The sequence below is a fragment of the Chaetodon auriga genome, chromosome 11 (genome assembly GCF_051107435.1).
Source record: "Chaetodon auriga isolate fChaAug3 chromosome 11, fChaAug3.hap1, whole genome shotgun sequence".
Taxonomy (NCBI): Eukaryota; Metazoa; Chordata; class Actinopteri; order Chaetodontiformes; family Chaetodontidae; genus Chaetodon; species Chaetodon auriga.
Window position 1 is genome coordinate 24,214,134 of NC_135084.1, and position 23,666 is coordinate 24,237,799.

The following is a 23,666-nucleotide window of genomic DNA, read 5'->3' on the forward strand; positions in this document are numbered from 1 at the left end:
GAGGGCTGAGGACACAAAGAGACAGCAGGTAACAATCTGTTCTCAACAGCTACAATACCACAGAAGAAGACACCCTGTTGAGGTAGGAGCTACAGGAAGTGACATGGTGCTCAGTAACGAGGCGTATTGACCTTCGCAACCAAACAGGAATCACTTTTTATATTTGGCCACAGCAGACACATCACTTCAACCCAGATGAATCAATACATTCACATTAAAGTCCAAACCCTCCGGATGTTTTCAGTCCCACTTCATTTGGCTCCACCTGTAGTTTCTGGTGGTAACAGCTGGTCAGGCTTAATACTACAGCTCCCAGAATTCAGCAGGGGCGGCAAAACAAACTGCTGTGGTGTTAATAAGGAAGTCCGGCAATAATTGGCCTTTTTTTATCCTCTTTGGAAATGAGACCGAAGAAAGAAGCCGAAGGCCTTCGTTTCCCAGGAGACGTAGCCGCCGGCAGACAGAGCCGCAGAGTCACAGCCAGGCTTCCAGGGGACTAAACACCACCACACTGCGTAATTGACATGTACTTCACAGTGGCGAGATAAAGCAAAAAACTTGTCTGTTGCCACTTTAACGCAGCGTTTTTTTCTGGGAACGTCGCCACAGACACCCAGCTCCTAATACTGCAAATATAAAAATACTGCAGTACTGTAATCAGCGGGCCACAGGCTCAGCCATCGTTGTGTCGCCTCATTCTGACGCAGACGGTGACTTAACATGTATTAAATGACAATCTGTGCGACTGTTACTGTCACAATCCATCAAATGACTGCAATAGGAAAAGCACAGGCCTTTGATTTCCACATGAACGGTGAACATCGCAGAAGCTGCCAAAACGTGGACACAGTTTAGAAAAATCAGGGTGTTTCCCACCACCATAAGCACTTTGTCTCAGCGCCCAAGCCCAGTGACTCAAAAACAGCCGGCCTCTAAGGGCTTACTTATCAAACGTGCGTTTTCCCAGCAGGCCGAGAGCTCTGGCAGCCTTGTCGGGCTCGGGTTTAGGTTGCGGTTTAGCTTTCGGGGCGGCCGTGGGGTCAGCCGCAGGTGCTGCAGGGACAGCCGGCTCGTCCGTGGCTTTCTTAGTCACCTCCGGAGTCGGTTCAGCGGCCGGAGCTGAAATCAACGCTTTAATCTGAAACAGAAAACAACAGAGAGAAAAACAAACTGCTGAAACACCAGACGGGGCTTATACTTGAAGATTTAAATCCACATCTGATCCTACCAAAGACCTGGACCACATACGACTGATCTCTGACTGAAGTAAGAGTACCAGTGTACGAATACCGTCACAAGGAAAAGTCCCGCATTCAAAATGTCATTTTACTTAAAGTGCCAAAAGTGAAAACTCTCTTTATGCAGAATAATATATGACACTTGATTCTCACTGTTGACGCATTCATGCATTCATCGCTTTGACGTTGACGCTAAACGGTGGAGTTGATTTTAATGCATTTATGTTCTGCTGGGTGGCTTGTGAATTTCCCCCCTGGGATCAATAAAGATTTATCTTGATCCACAATATGACATCATAACTTAGTAATGGATTAGATTTTACTCCAATAATCTGAAGATGCAGGTATATTAATAGCTATATTAGTCAATACAGAAAGTCTCTGTTCTCCACAGCCCCATCCGACACCACGAGAGCAAGATGCATTTTTAAACTTCAGACTCTTTCAAACTCTTATGAGAGGAAAGGTGAGCGGTACCACTGCAGGCTGCGACGGATCATCTCTGTGATCCACCTGAACACCAAACATTTACTGGTTACCGTGTGTCACAAATCCTGGCCTGCACTCACCCACTCAGGCTGGTCCGGAGGCGGGTTGGGCATCACTTCCTCTACAACTGGCTGAACACACACAGACAGAAAGGTTTCAGGTATGACAGGTAAACTCTCCACAACATCACCTTCAGGCTGCACTGGCAGGACAGAGCTTCAGAAAGAACAATAACCAATCACTATTCAATCACAAGACATGTCATATGATCAATAAAAGAGACACTAAATAACACGGAGGAAAAGATCCGGGACAGAAGTGAGCCCAACGGAAACTTTGAGCCGCTCACCTCTCCTGACCAGCCGGGAGGAGGGTAGGCTGGGAACCCCACCGTGGGGACGCATGCTGGAGGCGGGACAGGAGGCATGGGCACCGGTCCATAGGCTGCGGAGTCCGGCGGAGGCATCACGACAGGATGAGGTGGTACAGGTCCGGGTGGTACAGGTCTGGGTGGAACAAGCTCGGGTCCCCACGGCTCAGGAGGACCTTCCGGACCAAAGCCAGGGGGTCCCCAGTCCGGTGGACGAGGTCTCCAGTCGTCGGGATGAAGTCTCCAGTCGTCGGGATGAGGACGTCTCCAGTCATCGGGGTGAGGAGGTCTCCAGTCATCGGGGTGCGGAGGTCTCCAGTCATCGGGATGAGGTGGTCTCCAGTCATCGGGATGAGGTGGTCTCCAGTCGTCTGGAGGAGGCAGCCAGTCGTCGGGATGAGGACCCCAGCCGGGTAGCGGCGGTCCTCTCGGGCCCCAGTCAGGTGGCGGAGGCCCTCTCGGGCCCCATCCTTCAGGTGGTGGTGGTCCCCACCCTCCGGGCGGCGGTGGACCCCATTCATCGGGCGGTGGGGGCCCTCTCGGGTCCCATCCTCCTGGTGGCGGAGGACCCCACCCTCCTGGCGGCGGAGGACCCCAACCCGGTGGGCCCATGTCGAGCAGAAGTCCGTCGTTGCTCGGCGGTCCCATGGGGGGTCGGTTCCTCGGCGGACCCGCTCCTCGTCCCATTTCCTCACCGAGACTCTGCTGAAGGAGCTGCTAGCGCAGCTGAACGTCAACACAGGCAGCTAGCTGCCGAGTTAACCGACTAATCAACAAAACACACGAAAACTCATCGGTTAGCCCGACACTTACTTTCTTTTAATACCATAACTGCACAAGTACCCGCTGAACTGATAGAAATTTTGATATTTTCAGTGGAAAGTCTACAGTTCAAAGCTAAAGTATGACCAAACACCAGCGATGAGGGCATGTGTTCTTCTTCTTTCCACAGTCATGGCAGCCGCCAAACAACATCTGGATTCTTTACTGCCTCCACCGTCAGGAGGATGAAACTGCAACAATCCTCCTGTGCTTCTGCTAAATCTGCTTTAATTTGTACATCATTTTAAAGCTTAGATTCTCTTCTTTCCAACAAGTAGGGAAAACTGATACTTGTTGGAAAGAAGAGAATCTAAGCTTTAAAATGATGTACAATTAAAGCAAATGATGTACAACATGTTTGAATTAAAGCAGATTTAGCAGAAACACAGGAGGATTGTTGCAGTTTCATCCTCCTGACGGTGGAGGCAGTAAAGAATCCAGATGTTGTTTGGCGGCTGCCATGACTGTGGAAAGAAGAAGAACACATGCCCTCATCGCTGGTGTTTGGTCATACTTTAGCTTTGAACTGTAGACTTTCCACTGAAAATATCAAAATTTCTATCAGTTCAGCGGGTACTTGTGCAGTTATGGTATTAAAAGAAAGTAAGTGTCGGGCTAACCGATGAGTTTTCGTGTGTTTTGTTGATTAGTCGGTTAACTCGGCAGCTAGCTGCCTGTGTTGACGTTCAGCTGCGCTAGCAGCTCCTTCAGCAGAGTCTCGGTGAGGAAATGGGACGAGGAGCGGGTCCGCCGAGGAACCGACCCCCCATGGGACCGCCGAGCAACGACGGACTTCTGCTCGACATGGGCCCACCGGGTTGGGGTCCTCCGCCGCCAGGAGGGTGGGGTCCTCCGCCACCAGGAGGATGGGACCCGAGAGGGCCCCCACCGCCCGATGAATGGGGTCCACCGCCGCCCGGAGGGTGGGGACCACCACCACCTGAAGGATGGGGCCCGAGAGGGCCTCCGCCACCTGACTGGGGCCCGAGAGGACCGCCGCCACCCGGCTGGGGTCCTCATCCCGACGACTGGCTGCCTCCTCCAGACGACTGGAGACCACCTCATCCCGATGACTGGAGACCACCTCATCCCGATGACTGGAGACCTCCGCACCCCGATGACTGGAGACCTCCTCACCCCGATGACTGGAGACGTCCTCATCCCGACGACTGGAGACTTCATCCCGACGACTGGAGACCTCGTCCACCGGACTGGGGACCCCCTGGCTTTGGTCCGGAAGGTCCTCCTGAGCCGTGGGGACCCGAGCTTGTTCCACCCAGACCTGTACCACCCGGACCTGTACCACCTCATCCTGTCGTGATGCCTCCGCCGGACTCCGCAGCCTATGGACCGGTGCCCATGCCTCCTGTCCCGCCTCCAGCATGCGTCCCCACGGTGGGGTTCCCAGCCTACCCTCCTCCCGGCTGGTCAGGAGAGGTGAGCGGCTCAAAGTTTCCGTTGGGCTCACTTCTGTCCCGGATCTTTTCCTCCGTGTTATTTAGTGTCTCTTTTATTGATCATATGACATGTCTTGTGATTGAATAGTGATTGGTTATTGTTCTTTCTGAAGCTCTGTCCTGCCAGTGCAGCCTGAAGGTGATGTTGTGGAGAGTTTACCTGTCATACCTGAAACCTTTCTGTCTGTGTGTGTTCAGCCAGTTGTAGAGGAAGTGATGCCCAACCCGCCTCCGGACCAGCCTGAGTGGGTGAGTGCAGGCCAGGATTTGTGACACACGGTAACCAGTAAATGTTTGGTGTTCAGGTGGATCACAGAGATGATCCGTCGCAGCCTGCAGTGGTACCGCTCACCTTTCCTCTCATAAGAGTTTGAAAGAGTCTGAAGTTTAAAAATGCATCTTGCTCTCGTGGTGTCGGATGGGGCTGTGGAGAACAGAGACTTTCTGTATTGACTAATATAGCTATTAATATACCTGCATCTTCAGATTATTGGAGTAAAATCTAATCCATTACTAAGTTATGATGTCATATTGTGGATCAAGATAAATCTTTATTGATCCCAGGGGGGAAATTCACAAGCCACCCAGCAGAACATAAATGCATTAAAATCAACTCCACCGTTTAGCGTCAACGTCAAAGCGATGAATGCATGAATGCGTCAACAGTGAGAATCAAGTGTCATATATTATTCTGCATAAAGAGAGTTTTCACTTTTGGCACTTTAAGTAAAATGACATTTTGAATGCGGGACTTTTCCTTGTGACGGTATTCGTACACTGGTACTCTTACTTCAGTCAGAGATCAGTCGTATGTGGTCCAGGTCTTTGGTAGGATCAGATGTGGATTTAAATCTTCAAGTATAAGCCCCGTCTGGTGTTTCAGCAGTTTGTTTTTCTCTCTGTTGTTTTCTGTTTCAGATTAAAGCGTTGATTTCAGCTCCGGCCGCTGAACCGACTCCGGAGGTGACTAAGAAAGCCACGGACGAGCCGGCTGTCCCTGCAGCACCTGCGGCTGACCCCACGGCCGCCCCGAAAGCTAAACCGCAACCTAAACCCGAGCCCGACAAGGCTGCCAGAGCTCTCGGCCTGCTGGGAAAACGCACGTTTGATAAGTAAGCCCTTAGAGGCCGGCTGTTTTTGAGTCACTGGGCTTGGGCGCTGAGACAAAGTGCTTATGGTGGTGGGAAACACCCTGATTTTTCTAAACTGTGTCCACGTTTTGGCAGCTTCTGCGATGTTCACCGTTCATGTGGAAATCAAAGGCCTGTGCTTTTCCTATTGCAGTCATTTGATGGATTGTGACAGTAACAGTCGCACAGATTGTCATTTAATACATGTTAAGTCACCGTCTGCGTCAGAATGAGGCGACACAACGATGGCTGAGCCTGTGGCCCGCTGATTACAGTACTGCAGTATTTTTATATTTGCAGTATTAGGAGCTGGGTGTCTGTGGCGACGTTCCCAGAAAAAAACGCTGCGTTAAAGTGGCAACAGACAAGTTTTTTGCTTTATCTCGCCACTGTGAAGTACATGTCAATTACGCAGTGTGGTGGTGTTTAGTCCCCTGGAAGCCTGGCTGTGACTCTGCGGCTCTGTCTGCCGGCGGCTACGTCTCCTGGGAAACGAAGGCCTTCGGCTTCTTTCTTCGGTCTCATTTCCAAAGAGGATAAAAAAAGGCCAATTATTGCCGGACTTCCTTATTAACACCACAGCAGTTTGTTTTGCCGCCCCTGCTGAATTCTGGGAGCTGTAGTATTAAGCCTGACCAGCTGTTACCACCAGAAACTACAGGTGGAGCCAAATGAAGTGGGACTGAAAACATCCGGAGGGTTTGGACTTTAATGTGAATGTATTGATTCATCTGGGTTGAAGTGATGTGTCTGCTGTGGCCAAATATAAAAAGTGATTCCTGTTTGGTTGCGAAGGTCAATACGCCTCGTTACTGAGCACCATGTCACTTCCTGTAGCTCCTACCTCAACAGGGTGTCTTCTTCTGTGGTATTGTAGCTGTTGAGAACAGATTGTTACCTGCTGTCTCTTTGTGTCCTCAGGCCTCCTCCAGGCAGGTCGATGGGGATCATCTCATTCATCGGGGTAAGAAAGCCAGCAGATGTTGTCATGTGACTGATGATGTCATCGGGTGGCATACTGTTCGTTGTGTCTGTTCGGCTCTGGCCGGTCCTCCCCAGGCATCGCTCTGCAGAGCCCCAGAATGTTTCCACGTCGAACTCTGTGAATTCAAGTTTTTCATTGCCCTGCTTTCACTGATGTTTTTTGACGACGTGTTTTCAGCAGAATCAGCTAGTGAACACAACGCGAACGCATCATCGTCTATTAGGTCGATATGATGAACGTGTTAGCGTACAGTAGTTGTAGCAGCCTTTGTTTGACCATTCAGCAACGTTCATCTTTTGGGGATCCGGGAGATAAGTGTAGTCCCCGGTTCTGCCGGTCGAAACGCAGATAAAGTTCCCGAGTTCCTGGCATGGTTTGTGGGCCCCAGGGAAAGTTCCTGAGGTGGAAATGTGCTGTATGTCAGGCTTCAACATGGTCTGTCTGAACGGCCGATGTCCCGTCTGAGCAAGAACATAAATGCTTTATGATTAGTCCAGATTTGCTCACTGATCAAATGTTCCTGCGTCTCCGACCCTCAGCCGACGTTCGGCTACATCGAGAGAGAAGATCTGGAGAAGTTCACCTTCAGGTTTGACGCCTTCTTTGGAAACCCCAAAGCCATGACGCCCGGGGTCAGAGTTCACTTCACCGCCTGCAAAGAGAAGGTGAGGCACAGATTTCACCTTTTTAACTGTCGTCCTAGATCCATCCCAGAGGTTGCGTTGGCGTACCGAGTAACACAGATTCCGCATAAGGGATTAAAGTTTATCTCATTTTCAGGTTTCAGCTCTTTTTGATGTTCCTCATAAAACTCAGTTGTACTGATGGCTTCTTTTTAAATCCGGTTTTATGTGACGCGTTTCTAAGCAGAACAGTCTGATAGCGACGGATGTTAAAGTGGCTCCTGGTGGAACGGAGAATGTGGACACGGAGATCTACGAGGCGGTGGTCAGCCAGCCCATCGTGGAGCCTCAGGTCAGTTGAGAGTGTAACCCGTGGACCGTCGCGGTCCTTCCCGTTTCCTGTCGTTGACCCCGTCTGTTTTGTCGGCCCGCAGCTCGGGGAGCGTCAGTACCCCGGTCAGGTTTACGTGAACATCGGGCCGCTGAGGACCAACCTGACGTTCGACAGGAAGGACAGCGCGGTGACGCTGCTGAAGAACGACCAGGTGCTCATCAACCTGCTGACCGACATCGTCACCGAGAAGAGGAGAGCCACCAACATCAAACCCAAAATCCCTTCGACCTTCAGTCACACCAAGGAGTCCAGGGAGGAGGTGAGAGCTGCTCTCTGTTCACCTTTCAGCTGCTGACATGAAACGCTGATGCTCCGATTAAGGAACCAGAGTGTTTCGGTGCCGATGAGACGATTGACTCCTCTCACCAGTTTAAGAGCGGCTGAAACGTAACTCTGACTGCATGATGACCAACTTCGCTGACAGCATCCTGATTCGGTCACACATTTTGCACAGCGACGCATAAAACCAAATTCATCAAAAGCTCTTTGGAAAGTGACAGTGATGATCGTTCGGCACGACCTCTGTGTTTTCGGTGTGGATGGTCTTCAGCCTTTGAGCATCTGTGTTTTCATTCTGTCGCCGCAGGGAGTCGTCATCACTCTGAAAGACAGCGAAGGCGTCATCAAGTCGGACAAACACGGCGAGCTTCCCTTCGACACCAAAGAGAACTTCAGCGACGTCGAGTTCACCGCCGAGGACATCAACGAGGAGGTGGAGTTCACCGTCATCACGGTGAGGACCCCGCCCACTGCTGCCACTCGGGGCGGGGCTTATTTTTACCTTCTAGTCTTAAGCTCACACCGAAGTAAAGACTTCCTACGCTCTCCACTTCCTGTTGTGGTTTTGACTGAATTCCTGGAGTTGAGTTGATTCTAAAGCATGGTTCTGTTTTTGTTTTGTTTTCCTCAGCTGAGAGCAGGGAAGCGGGCTATCAGGATCCGGCGGGTGAAGGAGCCCCTCCTGCTGACGCTCTGCACCGCCACCGCAGACGCCACCAAGGAGGGCGAGACCCAAAACGCAGACGGCGACAGTAAGCACGACTCTTTCGTGTCGCTCAGAGGGAAGGCCAACGTGAAGCCGGAGCAGCTGCCCAACATGACGCTGGACGCAGAGCTGTACGAGGGCATCGTCAGCCAGCCGATCATCGAGCCCACGGTGAGCGAGACTCCACGCGAATCCCGCGGTTTGTGAACGCGCTGGACTGACTTGACTTAACAAAGAGGTGGTCGTGTAACGACGAAGACTGCCTTTAACTGTTCAGCCAGTATCTTCAAACGCGTTGAGTGCTCGCAGCCAATCCCTCCACGTTTGTGTTCGATCTGCTCTCGGCGGTTTGTTTTCGTGAACGATCAGCCATCCCGTCAGTTTGGAACTGATTTGAAATGTAAAGCGATTCTTGCTTCTGATCTGTGACACTGCCCTCTTTTAGCCCACCCTGCAGGGTTACCCAGGTCAGATCCACGCCAACATCGGCCCCATCAGGACCAACGTGACCTTCGACCACCGGGACTGCGGCGTCACGCTGCTGAAGAACGACCACGTGTTGATCAACCTGCTGATCGACACGGTGACCAAAAAGAGGAGAGCGGCCAACATCAAACCCAAAGTCCCCTTCACCTTCAGCTACACCAAAGAGAAGAGGGAGCTGGTAAGACACACGTTTACTGACCATCCGTCACACTGAGCTGTCCTCTTCGTCTCTGGTCATTTCACAGCTGATGGGGTCCGTGCCGTGACTGACTGGAATCAGATTATTGGATTTTTGATTGATTAACTTAATTATCCCAAAGGGAAATTAATGACGTGGCCCCGGGGCCCCATCCCTCCTACAGAGGAGCAGGAGCCGCAGATTCAAAGAGACGCAGCTCCGCGTAGCGAGGAGAAACATGACCGTCGACCTGGGACTGATGAAGACTTCATCTTGCAGATTTTCTCTGCTTCTGTCTTTCAGGGCGTCATCAGCTGTCTGGGAGCTGAAGAAGGCATCATCAAGTCCCAGGAGCACGGCGAGCTTCCTTTTGACATCTGCGAGAACTTCAGCGACACAGAGTTCGACTCCACAGACGTCCAGAAGGAGGTGGAGTTTACGGTGGCCATGGTGAGTGACGGAGACTGAACCCCCCCGCTGGACAACAGAGGACAGGAAGTGAGGCAGTCCCGCATCCTGACGCCGTGGCTTTGTGTCCGCAGGTGAAATCCACAAAGAGAGCGATCAGGCTAATGAGGACGAAGAGGGTTAAAGACAAAATCCTGGAGGAGCAGAAAAGACGAGAGGAGGAGGACAAGAGGAGGAAACAGGAGGAGGAGAGGAGGAAACGAGAGGAAGAGGGGGAGAAGAAGAGGAGGGAGGAGGAGGAGAGAGAGGCGGAGAGGAAGAAGAAGGAGGAGGTGGCAGCGGCGCTGGCAGCGGCCAAATACAAGGTGAGAAACAGACGATGGAGATCAGGTTGAGTTTTGTTTTTGACTTCACATTTACAAACACAAACTTTCTTATTACCACTAATCTGTGCAATTGATAATAAAAAATGTCATTAAACATGCGATTAACATCGAAGTAGAAGCTAAAGAACTAATGTTAATACTAATGTTTTAAGTTTTTTTTCCCCAGAATACCAAGAGTCACGTTAAACAGACTGCCAGTTTCTCTTTTTATCCATTTCCAAGTGCTTTTCTTCCTCAAACAGTCTGAAGTGTTTGTGACTGCTCGCCGTCTTCTGTCCTCCTGTCGTCCTGCAGTGGACGCCGCTCGGCTTCAAAATGAGAGACCCCGACACGCTGGACGACATCAGCAAGGAGCGATTTGAAGGCACCGTCCTCAAAGCCATTTCCAAACACACGAGGAAGATCAAGAAGGAGCCGGAGGAGGAGCGAGGAGGAGGTGCTGAGGGTGGACAAGCTTTCCTCGGACAGGTACAGGAAAAAATGACTGCAAAAGTCTTGAAAATCCTGGAAAAGTTGATGAGTTTGGGATATTGTTTTTTCCAGGCCTGAAGAGCGAAAAATCTAAATAATGTGTGTCACTCGTACGAGTTCAAACGCTGCTCAGGCATCCACGACCAGAAAGCTGGTTGATACTCAACAGCGCGTTAACCGTCTCTTTGTGTCTTATCTCAATGTGGCAACCACACGCCAACTAAGTGCAGCAGGCGCTCGCCATCTTTAGGCTGTTGACCGCGGCAGTTTACAGTAGCATCATGGGGTGGTCACTAAGTCACGCGATTAAATTGAAAGCAATAAAGAGAAAGAAAGACCACCAAGCTAGTGGCTCACTAGCTGCAAACAAAACAAACCAGGTTTTACTTCATAGACACACCAGAAACAAACAAGCAAAAGAAAATATACTTAGAACTCAGCAGCTGTACAGCAGATCCCCGGTCGGATTCCCTCGGCTACCCTCCAGAAGCTCGACAAACACACATGCCTGCAGCATTAGACTTACAGCATTCAAGAGAGAGAATAAAACTTCCTCAAATATCAGCATACATGTGCTTCATCAAGGCGGTCCATCAGCACGCGCTGCTACGTCAAAGTGAGACTTCTCCCAGGCACTGCGCCCTCACACTAGCAAGACCAGCACGGTCACGGTCAGCTCGCCACTGCTAAGTCCACTGAGCAGGCTGGTCCTGAGGTCACACCAGATGCCGACATGGATCAGCACACAGCTGAACTCAGTTTCTCAATTTACTCGCATCAGCGGCGTGTTCAGAACGCTACACGTGGCGTGCCAGTCGTTCCTGCAGGAGACAAATCCCAGAATTGCACCCGACGGGTGCCCCGCAATGAATCGCAGGCCCAGCTTGACCACCTGACTTTGTAATGTATTCATACCTTATGAAATATATTTTTCTTGCAGGTCAAAATTAAGGTGGAGAAAATGGATGAAGATGAGACGGAAGGGGCAGAAGGAAAACCTGAAGGAGACGGAGGAAAGGAGGGAAAGACGGAGATGAAAAAGGAGGATGAGGAGGTGAAGAAAAGTCATTGTGCTGATGCTGGGGGTGGAGCCGCAGCAGGGGGCGGAGCCAAACCAGACCCAGAGATGGGTCGGCTGGTCATGACCGTCGACGGTCAACAGAAACAGCTTCCCTTTGGTCCCAGTGACCTGCTGACCACCGGCACCATGTTTGATGGAGACAAGGTGAGAGGATCGTGTTGTGTCACAAGACTACTGATTCTCAGGAGGGGGGCATTAGGTGTTAAGCAGCACACAGAAGAGACCAGATTAGAATAAAAACAGGGTCGAGAGTATAGGCTTTTTTCCCCTCAACAAACACTGGAGGGTGGATGTCATCGTTAGTCATCAAAGAAAGGACAGTTGTGAGATTTTTTTTTCCACTCAACAAAGCTTTGTATGTTAGTATTTGAAGTGTGGCTTTGTTGCTTTTGTACAGCAGCCTTCACTTTTAGAGAAATGACCAGCAGACCGTTCTTTAGTTCTTGATTTCTGATCCTGAGCTGTGTTCGATCTTTGAAGGTGCGTTTCAACATCGCCACACATCAGGTGACCAAAGAGGAACGAGCAACCTACGTGGAAATTCTCCCCGACTCCTTCGAAGAGTCCACCGAACAACGACGACACGTAAGACTTTTAAACGACCTCCCGATCTCCTCAGTTTGTTCGTCGTTCAATAAACACCAAACTGGGAGCAGATGTGAATGTGAACACCAGCCAAACCCTGTCATGTGTTTTAATTGTGTGCACGTGTTTTTCTAACCAGGGAATTGTGATCGAGTTCTCGGACGACTCGGGGCTCATCAAGTGCACTCAGAACCCTCAACTCTACTTCCACATATCAGAGGTGATGGAGAAGAAGAAACTGGAGCTGAATGAGAAGGTGGAGTTCAGCGTGGTCCCGGTGAGTCCTACTCATCCTTTTTATCCTCTTTGTCCTTTTTAATCAGACTTCTGATGTGTGAGCCGCTTTTACGGGGGGGTTTAGCACTAAAAAGAAACATAGCAGAAGGTCAGATTAGATCAGGACAAGATGCTCGATCGTTTAGATATTCATAAGCAGAACTACTGACAGCTTGTGACCGCAGGTGAGTCAGAACCAGCACCAACCACTCATAATAATGTATTTTATCTTAAACATTTCACACTAAAAACACGTCTGTCATATTTTCTCCAAGCATGAAACTGCGGACGGGGGCAACCAGGCCATCAGGATAAAACGTTTCACAGAGAGAGTTTTCCTCCCCGTTAGGAAATTGGGCGGTGTTGGGGCCAACAAAGGAAAGGTAAGGAGAAGTGGATTTATGTTTTTCAGTTAGGATGTGGGACGAAATGAAGGGCTTTCTGTTTATTCATTTTTTGAGTCTATCTGGACTCAACACATGTAGAATTACAGGATTCAGGCTTGGCCTTAAATGACTGAGATGATTACTATTCTCTTTCTAATATGCATTTGTCTCATTTGGTAGATGACCATCAAGCTGACAAAAGCTTCAGACGACACTGAGTGAGTTATGAATCTATTTATTGATGTTATGTTTGAACACAATCAAGTGTGCAGAAAATAATGCCACATAAAGATACGGACGGTCTGGTGGTACAGAGATGCAGAATCCAGTGAGGACGCATGAAACATGTTTGTGAAAACATTTCAGGCAAGAAGTAGGCAATGCAGCGACAAAATCTTGATTGCCGTTTTATCGGCACTGAGATACACCGGATGAAATTTAGGGATAAGGGAAACTCTGATTTTGTGACTGTTGTCTGTGATGCAGTGCAGCGGCTGCGGCAGTACTGTCAAATATTAATTTTCACAATGGAATGTCTGGATAATAATCCAATAATATTTGCTGACAGGCCTGTAGATCACTAGGTAACATGTGTGCTATTGACTCTGAGTAAATGACGGATTTCACATCGCTGCTATCTAAGATGTATAAAAATATGCACTTTGCTAAGTTATTCAATTAAACTAAAGCTGTCTTACATACTTGTGACATTTCAGGAAAGATAAACCAGAGGCAGACAAGTTGAAGGCAGTGGTGAAAACTCTCAGGAAGCAGGACAGTGAGACCAGTATCAGCAGAAGGGATTACAGTGCCACTCGGCACAGACACGGCCGCAGCAGAAGTAGGAGCAGGAGTCAAAGTAGGATTCGGGCCAGGAGTATGAGTAAAAGTAGGAGCAGGAGTCCACCCAGAGACCAATTTGGACGTGTCCTCAAAAGGAAACGCAGCACCAGCATTGAGCGTGAGCGTAAAAGCAGCAGGTACAGGCGGAGCCGAAGCAGAGAGAGGTCAAGCAAGTACACCAGTAGCGCGGCTAAGAGCCGCAGCAGGAGTCGCAGCCGAAGCAAGAGCTCCAGCAGGAGCCGTAGCAGGAGCAGGGAGAGAAGCAAGGACAGGGCGGGCAAAAAGAGGAGCAAAATCAGCGGAGAGCGCGAAGACAGTCACAAGAGGAGGAGGAGGGAGTTGAGCCCTCCTCACAGCAGACGTGCCGGAGTCGTGGACGACGAGCTGGCAAGGAAGAAGCGGGAGCTGGAGGAGCTGAACGAGATGATTGCTTACAAAAAGTCGTTGGTGGACGTAGACCCTGGACAAAGGACCTGCATAGACTATGACCACGGCAGGATCGCCGTCCCGCTGACTGAGTACAGACCGGTCCGATCCATCTTGAAGAAACGACCGGAGGGACCCGAGTACCACCATCGTCTTCCTCAACCCTATGACGATCGTTATTATGACCGGCCATACAGTCCTTACCAAGACAGGCGGTACGGCGACCACTACGGTGATCCGTATGTTATCCGTCCTTACGGTGACCGCCCCTACGGTGACCGTCCCTACTGTGATAGCCCTTATGAAACTCGTGTTTACGGTGGCCCTCCATCTGCCGGCCAGCGTTACACTGATCGCTACGATGTTTACGATGAACCTTACGATGATCGCAACTATGATCCAGCGTATGTGGACAGACCGTACGACGATCCATATCGCCCCGTCAAACAGATCCTGTCTCCTGAACCCCACTCTTCCTCAACTTCTCATACTGGGCAAGTTTCTACTGCCCCCACCCAACCTCCCATGACGCATACTGTTGCCACTTCATCTTCTCAAGCCTCTTTCAGACCTCCTTCTCCAACAGAACCGCCTCCAAGAAGCCCGTCTCCCAAACTGAAGTGCACAACACCACACCAGTCAGCTGAGAAACCACCCCTGGATCGCTTCCTTGACATGCTTAATAAAAAGGGGGATGCTGAGAAGAAATCAGAATCAATTTATGTGAATGATGATCTTCTGCCTCACGAGCGAGCGCTTCAAGATGGCAAGGGGTTCTCTCGGATTGTGGGATTGGCTCACAAGCCAGCCAGCAGCAGTCTAGCACCAGAAGGGGAAAAGAACCAACTAAGCCCTAAACGGTCGTCAGTAGAGAGAACAAGCGAGGGACCAAAGAGCAAGACAGAACCCTATGACAAGATCCAGAGTCTACTCCGTTCGATTGGCCTGAAGCTCAGTACAGGAGACGTGTGCAAACTGGCGAGCAGAGCCCAAGAGAAAATCTATAGCCCAAAGTCCTCATCTGCAGAAAGAGACACTTTGTCATCCCCACAGGAAGAACCGAAAATGAGTCGAACCGGTTCCATTGTCTCGGATCGCATCCATTCCCCCTCTCCTGCCAGGTCTTCTAGTTTAGAGCCACTCAGCAGACATAAAGCTGTCTCTGAGTACGATGGATTCCTGGACCAGCAAGAGTTGGAGGCACTGAAGAAGGCACAACAACTGCAGAGTGTCGCCAAGACAATGGGCAGCACACCCACCACCAGTCTGCCTGTGAACCCTCCTCCTGGGCCTCCACCTCCTCACTACCAACATGTACCCCCACTGATCAACTGGCCCCTTGGAGTCAGTACCCAGAGTCTCCCAGCCCCGAACTCCACAACCCTCAGCACGGGCACTCCATCTCCTCTTGCAGCTGGTCAACCACCCCAGAGATTTGGACCCACTGCAGGACCTTCTCCACGGCATCCTGGACAGCCTCCTCCAGGGCCTCCTCCCGGACCTCCACCCCGACGCCCCCCTGGCCAACCTCCTTTCACTCCACCCTCCAGCCAGGCAGTCTTTCCTATAATTGGCCAGCTTCCTGCAGCTCCACCCCTGAATTCCCACAGTCCTTTGCAGACTTTCACCACTGCTGCAGTTACATCAACATCGGAAACATCAAGTCCTCCAAGCGATGAGCAATCAACCATCTCTACGACAGTGGCCAGATGCCTGAAGGTCATTGAGACGGTGAAATCTCTGACTGTGCAGCCACAAGCCAGACCGGTCAAAACAGTTCAGTTCAGTTTACCCACAGAGTTTCCATCAGCTTCCAGTCCTCAGACCTCAGCAGAGATAGACGACAACATAAGGACCAAACAAAAGGAGAAGGTATGATCAGCATTGGAAGTGCTGTATTCAAGCATTAAACAATTAGAAGAGAAGTTGTTGGGAAGAGTGTAGTTTATTACACAGATGAGAAGGATGTGATTTTTGACACAAAGTGCAAGTTGTTCCTGTTGGCTCCTAAAGTACATTTCCTACGAGACAACAAATTATTTGTCTTTGACACACATAGTTTTATTTTCTTACCCATGTGTTTTCCCAGGTGATCTAGACAGACACTAGCACACTTCATAAAGTAGAAACCTTAGACATGGTGGAACACTGTCATATTGCAGCAGCACAGGATAAAGCCTTGACTAGTTTTTGTGTTGTGTCTTGTTTATTTTGCAGCTGGATTTGTATAAACAGATGATTTTTGAAAAGAGTGAGCAGCAGTACAAGGAGACGCTCGCTCCCCACAAGAAAGGAGAGAGGAACAAGGATGGTGCATTGATCTCCCCAGGTATCAGAACTTGATGAATGACATATCCATTAAAGTGAACTAGCAACCTTTGAATTCCAGGGATTTGTGAGTTAAGCAATCGGTCAGGTCATGTTCTCGGCGTGCTAGTTCTTCACATACATAAATACATTTCCATGTCAACCTTCTACAGCTGCATGCCATTTTTATTACTTTTAACGTTGAAGACAATAAACGATTTGTCTTCTTTTTCCTTTGAGTAGACAGGTACTTAAAAATGCTTCTAAAAGGTTAAAAAAGTTTCTCTCCCTCAGACAGTTAGCCAGGCATTTGCGAGAAACCCAGTGATACAGGATTAGCCACATCACCGAAGACGTGGTCGAAAAATTGAGAGGATCACCGACTGGAAGGATCGCAAAGTTTTGCGTGCGTCTAATTAAATTATACACGATTAACAAGGCCTAATTAGCCCTGTTAGGAACTGTCATAGAGACGGCGCTAAACAAGATTTATGTTTCTCCATCGAGATGGTCTTGCAGTCTCTGCGTAGGTTCCTCACGAGTTCGGAAGTGATTTAGAATTCAGTATAGGATATCTCTCAGTTGTCTTAGCTCCACCACGATGCTTCAGAGTTGCCTTGAGCGTCTTTTTGGTCCACTTTTTTCACCTTGTGACAGAGATCGGCAATCGCATCAGGGTTTGTCCTGGAAATGGTTTTGTTAGAATACATTTTTCGAGCCACTCTTGTCATCTCCCAGTAGCAGCCACACGTGGTTGCATTATTAAGAAGTTGCAGCCTTGACATGGAGCAGAAAACCTATCTTTAAGGTTACCAACATGTCTTAAGTGAATTGCAGCGCGACAAAAGTCAGTCGCTCATCTGCCACACACGTTAGCCGAGCCAAACGGTTGGTCCCAGCGATCAAGACGAGAAGCCGACTGCAAGCTGAACTCCACAAAGTAACATCTTTTTCCTTTTCATATGGTGACTCTAATTGGTATCTAGCTTTAAAAGAGTCTACTTGAGTCCAGAAAGTATTATATAGTCAGGTGAGATTATGAGAGGTTAAGATAGACTTGTATTTAGTGTAGATATTGTTGGAAAAAGTAAACAAAACTACGAAATTGATGAAGCATTTGATGCCAACTTTGATACCTCACAGCTTTCAGTAGTTGATACAGCAGATCATTTTGGTTAGTGGCAAAAAATGATTTAGGTGTGATACCCAGCCCTCGTAGATAGCTATACATGTATTTACAACCATACTTTTCAACCAAGGTAGTTTTGCTACGTTTCATTACACTGTTTTTAGCTTAGATACTGTTACACTCCGTGGTCACTCAAAGGGTACACGTTCCCACTTTGATAAACATCTTCCTTCACCATACAGTGGATCTCTTACATGAAGGACTGCCGAAGGGTAGCTGGTACCATATCGAGATTGTCCAAATGAGAAGATCTATCGCAGTTTTGGATGGATGCAAAGTCCTCCATCGTGAGAGGGGTCAAAGACGAACATTAAGACATGATCAATCTCAGCACATCAGCAATGTAAAGAACCACGAAGAGCATTGTGTTCAGCCGGCATCGACAATTCTGGCTTTGAGTTTCCTTGAGGAACAAAAGGACGAAGGCACAGTAGTGTCACAGTAGTAGTCATTAAAACCGACTAACAAGTTAGGAACCACCTTGTGATCCAGTAGGTTTACTTTCATTCAGTGTGCCAGCAGGAGCAATTTCCTACACAGGAATCTCTGAGCTCTTGAAGGGAACAACAAAGTACCTTCAACTCCTCGGCTAAGGTCCAGTGGATGCATGCATCACGACTAGAGAGATGGATGCTAAAGGACACTCTGAATCATTACTCTCTGTCAAAACTAAAATGTAGCGTAGTACCTGACACTAAGAAGTTGTACTTAAACAGTGACCACTGAGTGTAAACACAGTACAGCTAGCTTAAAATTCCATTGCTAAGCTCAATGTTGATCTGGTGTTCATTGACTGTAAAACCTGAAAGAGACAGCTATCAAACCTGCTCCATGGCGCTGTAACTCATCTTTAGCTATTCAGGAACAACACCATAGGAGGAAAACAAAGATAAAGGACACACCCCAGTCACACCTCAGTCAGTACTACTGTTAGTTGTAGGCAGCACTGCAAAGGTAGTACTTTGGTAGCTCTACTCATTGCTACTTTGACTGTTTAGCAGCTCTCATGTTACGTAGCTGATGTTGTTTGCTACAACAAAAATATGAAATGTGCTAAAACTTTGTATAAATCTTTTCGTGCAGCCTCAGGCTGATTGCATGAGGAACACATCTGGCCCAGGACACAGTCGGCCTTTTAGGTTAAGACGGCTTTTACAGACATGGCTTAAACAGTCCAGGACACAGTGTAGTAAGAATTGTCTAGATGTTAACATCTAAGGTTGCATTGCTAGGAGTGAATCTCAGGGCCATTCCAAGACTGACATAACCATAAAGAAAATTCACAGTGTCTGTACAGGTTTTGATCTAGAAACTGGTTCATGTGATTTGTAGGAATAGGTTAACGTTCGGACTTTGACTTTCATAAATTACGTGTTTGATTTTATGGACGGGTCACGTCGCGTCAGCTTTCTAAGAACTTCATTCAACTGTGAAATTACACTTTTGTTCCAGTGAAATAACAAAAACCCCTGTACAGAGAAAATAAATAGTTTGAAATCTTAACTTACGAACTCGGATCCATCTGCTAAACAGAAATACAAGCCATGTTTATGAAAGCCTTTACAGTGTTTTACTGAGCCTCTCCACGTCGAGGCCTTAGTTGTCCTGGCAAAACAGAAGCTCATAGAACAGCTTGCGGTCTGATTTATCACGAGTTAAGGTGTGTTGTTTATCGCTAGAAAGTCAAATTCTCCAGATGTTTCAACATGACAGACATTTTTTTTACTGTGGTAAGTCTTTGAGCCAGCTCGTAAGGGTAAGTCAAGTTTGCTCAGTTGATTTTTGTGTCAGACTGAGTGGAGTGCAACCACAATTTCTGGATATCCAGATATGTGACAACTACTCGTAATTGTGACCATGCAACGTAAAGTCTTGCGACAGTAATTTATGTAAAAGGAAAGTTTGAATTTTACATGTTCAAAAAATTTCTTTGGATGAGTTTGTCAGCTAGATCAGACAAGGTTTTAAGAATAGAGCTAGTTAGACAGCATTTCTGCCATGGCAGGTTGTTTCATGTTGTGTCTGCCTCAAAGTTGCGCTGACGCCAATCATTTAGAAAATGACATATTAATGAAACTACATATTTCTTCGCAAAAGTTCCTTATGTGAGCTGTATGGATGTTATGCTATGAACTACACTACTACACACCATCTTTAATGTCATTTATTTTTGAGATTCAATTCCATTTCCTCTCTCTAAATGAAATACTGGACTCTGAATGAACGTCAGACCATAAGAAACTCAGAATTAGGCAGTGTAGAAGAAGACTTTGGAAATAAATCAAAAATTTGTTGATGATAATGATTAATGAAGACAAAATATTGTAATTTGATAGAGTGAAATTTGAATGAGATTGTAGAGAAATGAGATAGATCTGGATTCAAATTAGTGAAATGCATTAGTTTCATTCATGGTTTGTAGGTATCTATATTGCATGTCATGTATCTGTTAAGTTAGCATTGACAAATGGGATGTCTACATAAATCCAGCAGTTAGCAAGGGAAAAGATAGAAATATGAGCTAAAAGATTACCAAATTTTTTCCATGATTTTACATATTTTATCAGTTTTATTTTAAAGTGACACAGAAGAGTTTGAAGTGAAAAGAAAACTTGTACATTGCAGAATGGCAAAATTTGTTGTCTTGGCGGTGAAGGTAGGTTGTCATTTTGTTGAACAGTCAATTGCCTTTTGCTTTTACACGAGTAAGTTTTTTTTTATTTGCATTAACCGTAAGTTAAACTGTAAAGTATAAAACATGATGGATTTTGCTGGTGCAGCAATTGTTACTTATGCTTTGGTGAGATAGAAAACTTTAATAAAAAGAAGATGCTCCTGATTTTAAGAAGTATACGACAACAGCGAATGCAGGACAGCGTCAGCAAAAGGGAGTGAAAAGGTACGTGATAGAAACAGCTACAAACAGGTTGAGGGGGTGATTTTAAACCTAATTACTGGTAGATATTTGTCACAGAACATTTTACATTTTGCACAGCATTACTGGTGAAGATTGGTACTTGTAGCCTGTAAAAATGTTCTTAGAGCAAAACCAATACTGTCCAAAGTTCGCAGACTAGTACAAATGATCTTTGTGAAACCAGCCAAAGGACTGTTGTACAGTCCAATTTTAGAAGTCCAATGCAAGAGATAGTTAGGCTTCAAGCAGTGAGACATATTTTTTGGGCTTTGTAACTTACAAATCAATCCTGTTAAAATTTCTAGGCAAGCCAATCAGCAGCGAGCCCAAGAACGTTTGGATTTGTGGTCATTCACTGGTGTACTGGGCGGAGTCACGGGCCAAGTCCGCAGAAGTAGGTATGCAGCTGGGTATGGACCCCAGCAAGGTGGCCATCTGGTGGAAGGGCACCCAGGGCATGACATGGCCCCAGCTTCTGCCACAGCTGCACCAGCTAAAGGTCACCTGGCCCAACCCGGACGTCCTCATCATGCACCTGGGAGGCAACGACCTGAGCACCGACAGCCCCACCGACCTACTGGCCTCTGTCAAGAAGGACCTTACCTCTATGAGGAGCATCTTCCCACAGTGCGTCCTCGTGTGGTCCAACATCCTCCCTCAGAGGGCGTGGCGCCACTCGGCTGACAGCCACGAAGTCGATCTGGTCCGAAGCACGGTGAATCGCAGGATCCAAAACATCATCTCAGACCTGGGTGGCACCTCGCTTACCCACGACAACATCAGGTGCGGCGCAAACACGGGTCTCTATCGGGTCGACGGCATCCATCTTTCCCCCAAAGGCATCGATGTTTTCAATCTGAACCTGCAAGATTTTCTGGAGAAGTGGAAGATGGCCTCAGAGAAAAGCTAAGAGGTGTATCCATTATTTTCTGCTGTTTTTATGTTGTCCTTTATTTCTAACGATAGCTAGGCTGTTGCACTGATTCAGACAACTACAGGACTTCTTTTGATCTCATTAAACTTCATCTATGAAGGATTCAGTCTTGTTTGTAGTTTCATCTTAACATGTAGGAAGAGCTGTTCTATGTGGAAAATATGTCGTCTGTCTTCAAACAATAAATTTGACCTCAACTGATCTGTTGTATCTCAGTCTTTTCACTTTCTTCATGTCGACGTTGATATTGTCATGTCTATGGAGATTTCTTAGTGATAAACACACCCTTGTTGAATCTGCAATAAATGTAATTTAATTAAAAAATGTTTTTTCAATAATCAGCATTTTAATCATGTTGCCTTGTATTGTATTCTTTTTTTTTTTTTGATTGAAAATAAAAATAAATGATTCAGTCAGATCTTTTCACTGTGTTTATTTAGGCTGGGCGATATGACTGAAAGTGACAAAATTCCATGTTGTGAATATGTGTCATGATAAACAAAACGATGTGTTTTCTGTGAAATCCCAATTTCTCTAAAAAATGAGGGCAGTCATCCTCCATTGTATGAAACATGTATTGTCAAAATATTTATATATTTTTACAAAAGACCAAATTTGGACTTTGTAAAGTACTAGTGGTACACCTGTCCCACAAGACATTTCACGTTCGTCCTCTTCCAACTTCTCTAAAAGGATATAAAAATACTCTTGTAGTCAGTAATTGTTTAAAGTTTCTAGCTTCTTCATGTGAAAAAAAATTGTTTTAGCTGCACAGTCATTTTAAAAGCAGAACAGTTTAAAATCATTGTTATTTAGTTCAAGATGTGCTGATGAAATTCTATTTGACTGGAAGGCGCACATTGACTTTGTTGTCTTTTAACGATCATCAGCTGCTGGATAGAGATGATGACTGAAAAAGCAAATGAGTCCCAGAAACTTCAACTGGTCTCCAGCCACTGTGTTTATAACAGTGCAAGGGACGTTTTTGGCGGGGGCATGTTCTTTCAGGTACAGGTGAAACAGTGAGATATGATCCAGGAAGACCAGTTGGAGTAATAGATTCATCATCCCACACTTAAATTTTGTTTCTGTTCTGTCATCTCTATTTGGCCTGTTTGCCTTTTATCCTTCTGTAGATGGTATAGAGCTGACAGGAGATGAGGGGATGACCTGCAGCAAAGATCCCGGTCTGGATTCGAACAGTGAACGTTATGATTGGGTGGTTAGTGTCTGAGACACTTGTAGAAGACTAAGAGGCTGTCATACATACATACATGAGATAACATCACAGAGCTGAGTAGTGTTTTATCGGCCAGCACTGTGTGGAGTCACCTAATTCTCCACCAAAGTTTCCAAGCTGTGTCCTACCTGTCGGAGGCGAACAGGTGAGTTTTTGTTTTCTCTGCAGGTTCCAGGCAAGATGGAGCTCAGGATGCCGAGGGCTGAATCTACAGAAACGTCAGACAGCTCTGCTCGCTCAGTGCTGCAGCACCATTTCACAATACTGTAGATGTCACGACCCAGCCGAGGGGAAACCTTGGCTCAGCATGAACACCGAGACTCCCAAGGATCTTCAGCAACAAAGAACCTGTGGTGGTTGAGAGGTTTTATCAATAAATTTCACACAGAAGCATTTGGCTTAAAGAATGACAATTGATTAGGCTACCTTAATACTTATTAATTCATTTTCTATCAATCGCCTGATCTTCTCAGCTCTGCACTGAAGCAACAGGCACCAGGATGTGAAAGTTAACCTTACTCATACTGGCAAACGATGTGCATCGTGCAGGGTTTCAGGGCAGGATTCTCCTCTTTGTCCACCGTCCACAGACTTTGTGGAGTCAAGACACCAACAACAGGACAGGACCTTCAGACTTTTCTGTCTGATGTCCTGAAATCACTGTTTCTATTCAATAAAGTATCTGAAATGAAGCTTTCTCCTTTTGTGCTGTCGTCTGGTCATTGTCTTTAACGGACTCAGACCTTCTCATGTTTTGTGAAAGAGTCACAAAACTTACTTGGAGATTGAAGTTTTTCAGCTTTAGGGGACATTATGCTGCCAAATGTGAAAAACAGGTTCTGCAGTCGTCTTCCTTCAAATAAAGTCAGATGTTTGGATTAAACCACATTATTACTGAAAATATCTGAGTCTGAAAAAACACTCCTTTACTAGCTGCTGTCGGGCTTTTAACCTCAAATTCTCAGAAAACTTGAACATTTTCAATCCAGCTGCTGAGGAGAACCATGAGACGTGAGCGAAAACTTTAGAAAACTGCTTCACGTGATGAGGTTGTTTATCT

At 47.2% G+C, this 23,666-nt stretch overlaps 2 protein-coding genes across 5 annotated transcripts; one reads left to right on the top strand and one right to left on the bottom strand.

The window, feature by feature from the left end:
* Window positions 1-940: 940 nt before the first annotated feature.
* Window positions 941-3,031, bottom strand: LOC143328351 (uncharacterized). Its single transcript, XM_076743435.1, has 3 exons — window positions 2,077-3,031; window positions 1,808-1,858; window positions 941-1,138 (listed from the first exon to the last, which is right to left on the bottom strand). Exons 1-3 carry the CDS (start codon window positions 2,782-2,784, stop codon window positions 941-943), a joined length of 957 nt encoding a protein of 318 aa, XP_076599550.1. The 5' UTR covers window positions 2,785-3,031.
* Window positions 3,032-3,376: 345 nt separating this feature from the next.
* Window positions 3,377-23,036, top strand: LOC143327925 (uncharacterized). Of its 4 annotated transcripts, none has more exons than XM_076742592.1 (21): window positions 3,377-4,356; window positions 4,575-4,625; window positions 5,295-5,488; window positions 6,428-6,470; window positions 7,031-7,156; window positions 7,362-7,466; window positions 7,549-7,767; window positions 8,095-8,241; window positions 8,419-8,664; window positions 8,939-9,157; window positions 9,461-9,607; window positions 9,700-9,930; window positions 10,246-10,419; window positions 11,363-11,647; window positions 11,984-12,088; window positions 12,228-12,365; window positions 12,640-12,747; window positions 12,931-12,968; window positions 13,467-15,891; window positions 16,237-16,348; window positions 20,738-22,485. In XM_076742592.1, exons 1-21 carry the CDS (start codon window positions 3,649-3,651, stop codon window positions 21,340-21,342), a joined length of 6,426 nt encoding a protein of 2,141 aa, XP_076598707.1. In that variant the 5' UTR covers window positions 3,377-3,648; the 3' UTR covers window positions 21,343-22,485. The 4 variants fall into 4 exon arrangements, with proteins under 4 accessions (XP_076598707.1, XP_076598709.1, XP_076598708.1 ...); XM_076742594.1 differs by lacking the exon at window positions 20,738-22,485 and adding an exon at window positions 22,775-23,036 and having other exon boundaries at window positions 3,399-4,356; window positions 7,359-7,466; XM_076742593.1 differs by lacking the exon at window positions 20,738-22,485 and adding an exon at window positions 22,503-22,731 and having other exon boundaries at window positions 3,399-4,356; window positions 7,359-7,466.
* Window positions 23,037-23,666: the final 630 nt, after the last annotated feature.

Bases quoted from the DNA above. Each gene is read 5' to 3' on its own strand.
- LOC143327925 (XM_076742590.1), top strand. From the start codon at position 3,649: ATGGGACGAGGAGCGGGTCCGCCGAGGAACCGACCCCCCATGGGACCG. The intron at 11,648-11,983 runs GTGAGAGGATCG...CGATCTTTGAAG, and splicing joins CCATGTTTGATGGAGACAAG to GTGCGTTTCAACATCGCCAC. The intron at 16,349-20,737 runs GTATCAGAACTT...TAAAATTTCTAG, and splicing joins TGGTGCATTGATCTCCCCAG to GCAAGCCAATCAGCAGCGAG.
- LOC143328351 (XM_076743435.1), bottom strand. From the start codon at position 2,784: ATGGGACGAGGAGCGGGTCCGCCGAGGAACCGACCCCCCATGGGACCG. The intron at 1,859-2,076 runs GTGAGCGGCTCA...GTGTGTGTTCAG, and splicing joins CTCCCGGCTGGTCAGGAGAG to CCAGTTGTAGAGGAAGTGAT. The intron at 1,139-1,807 runs GTGAGTGCAGGC...TTTCTGTTTCAG, and splicing joins CTCCGGACCAGCCTGAGTGG to ATTAAAGCGTTGATTTCAGC.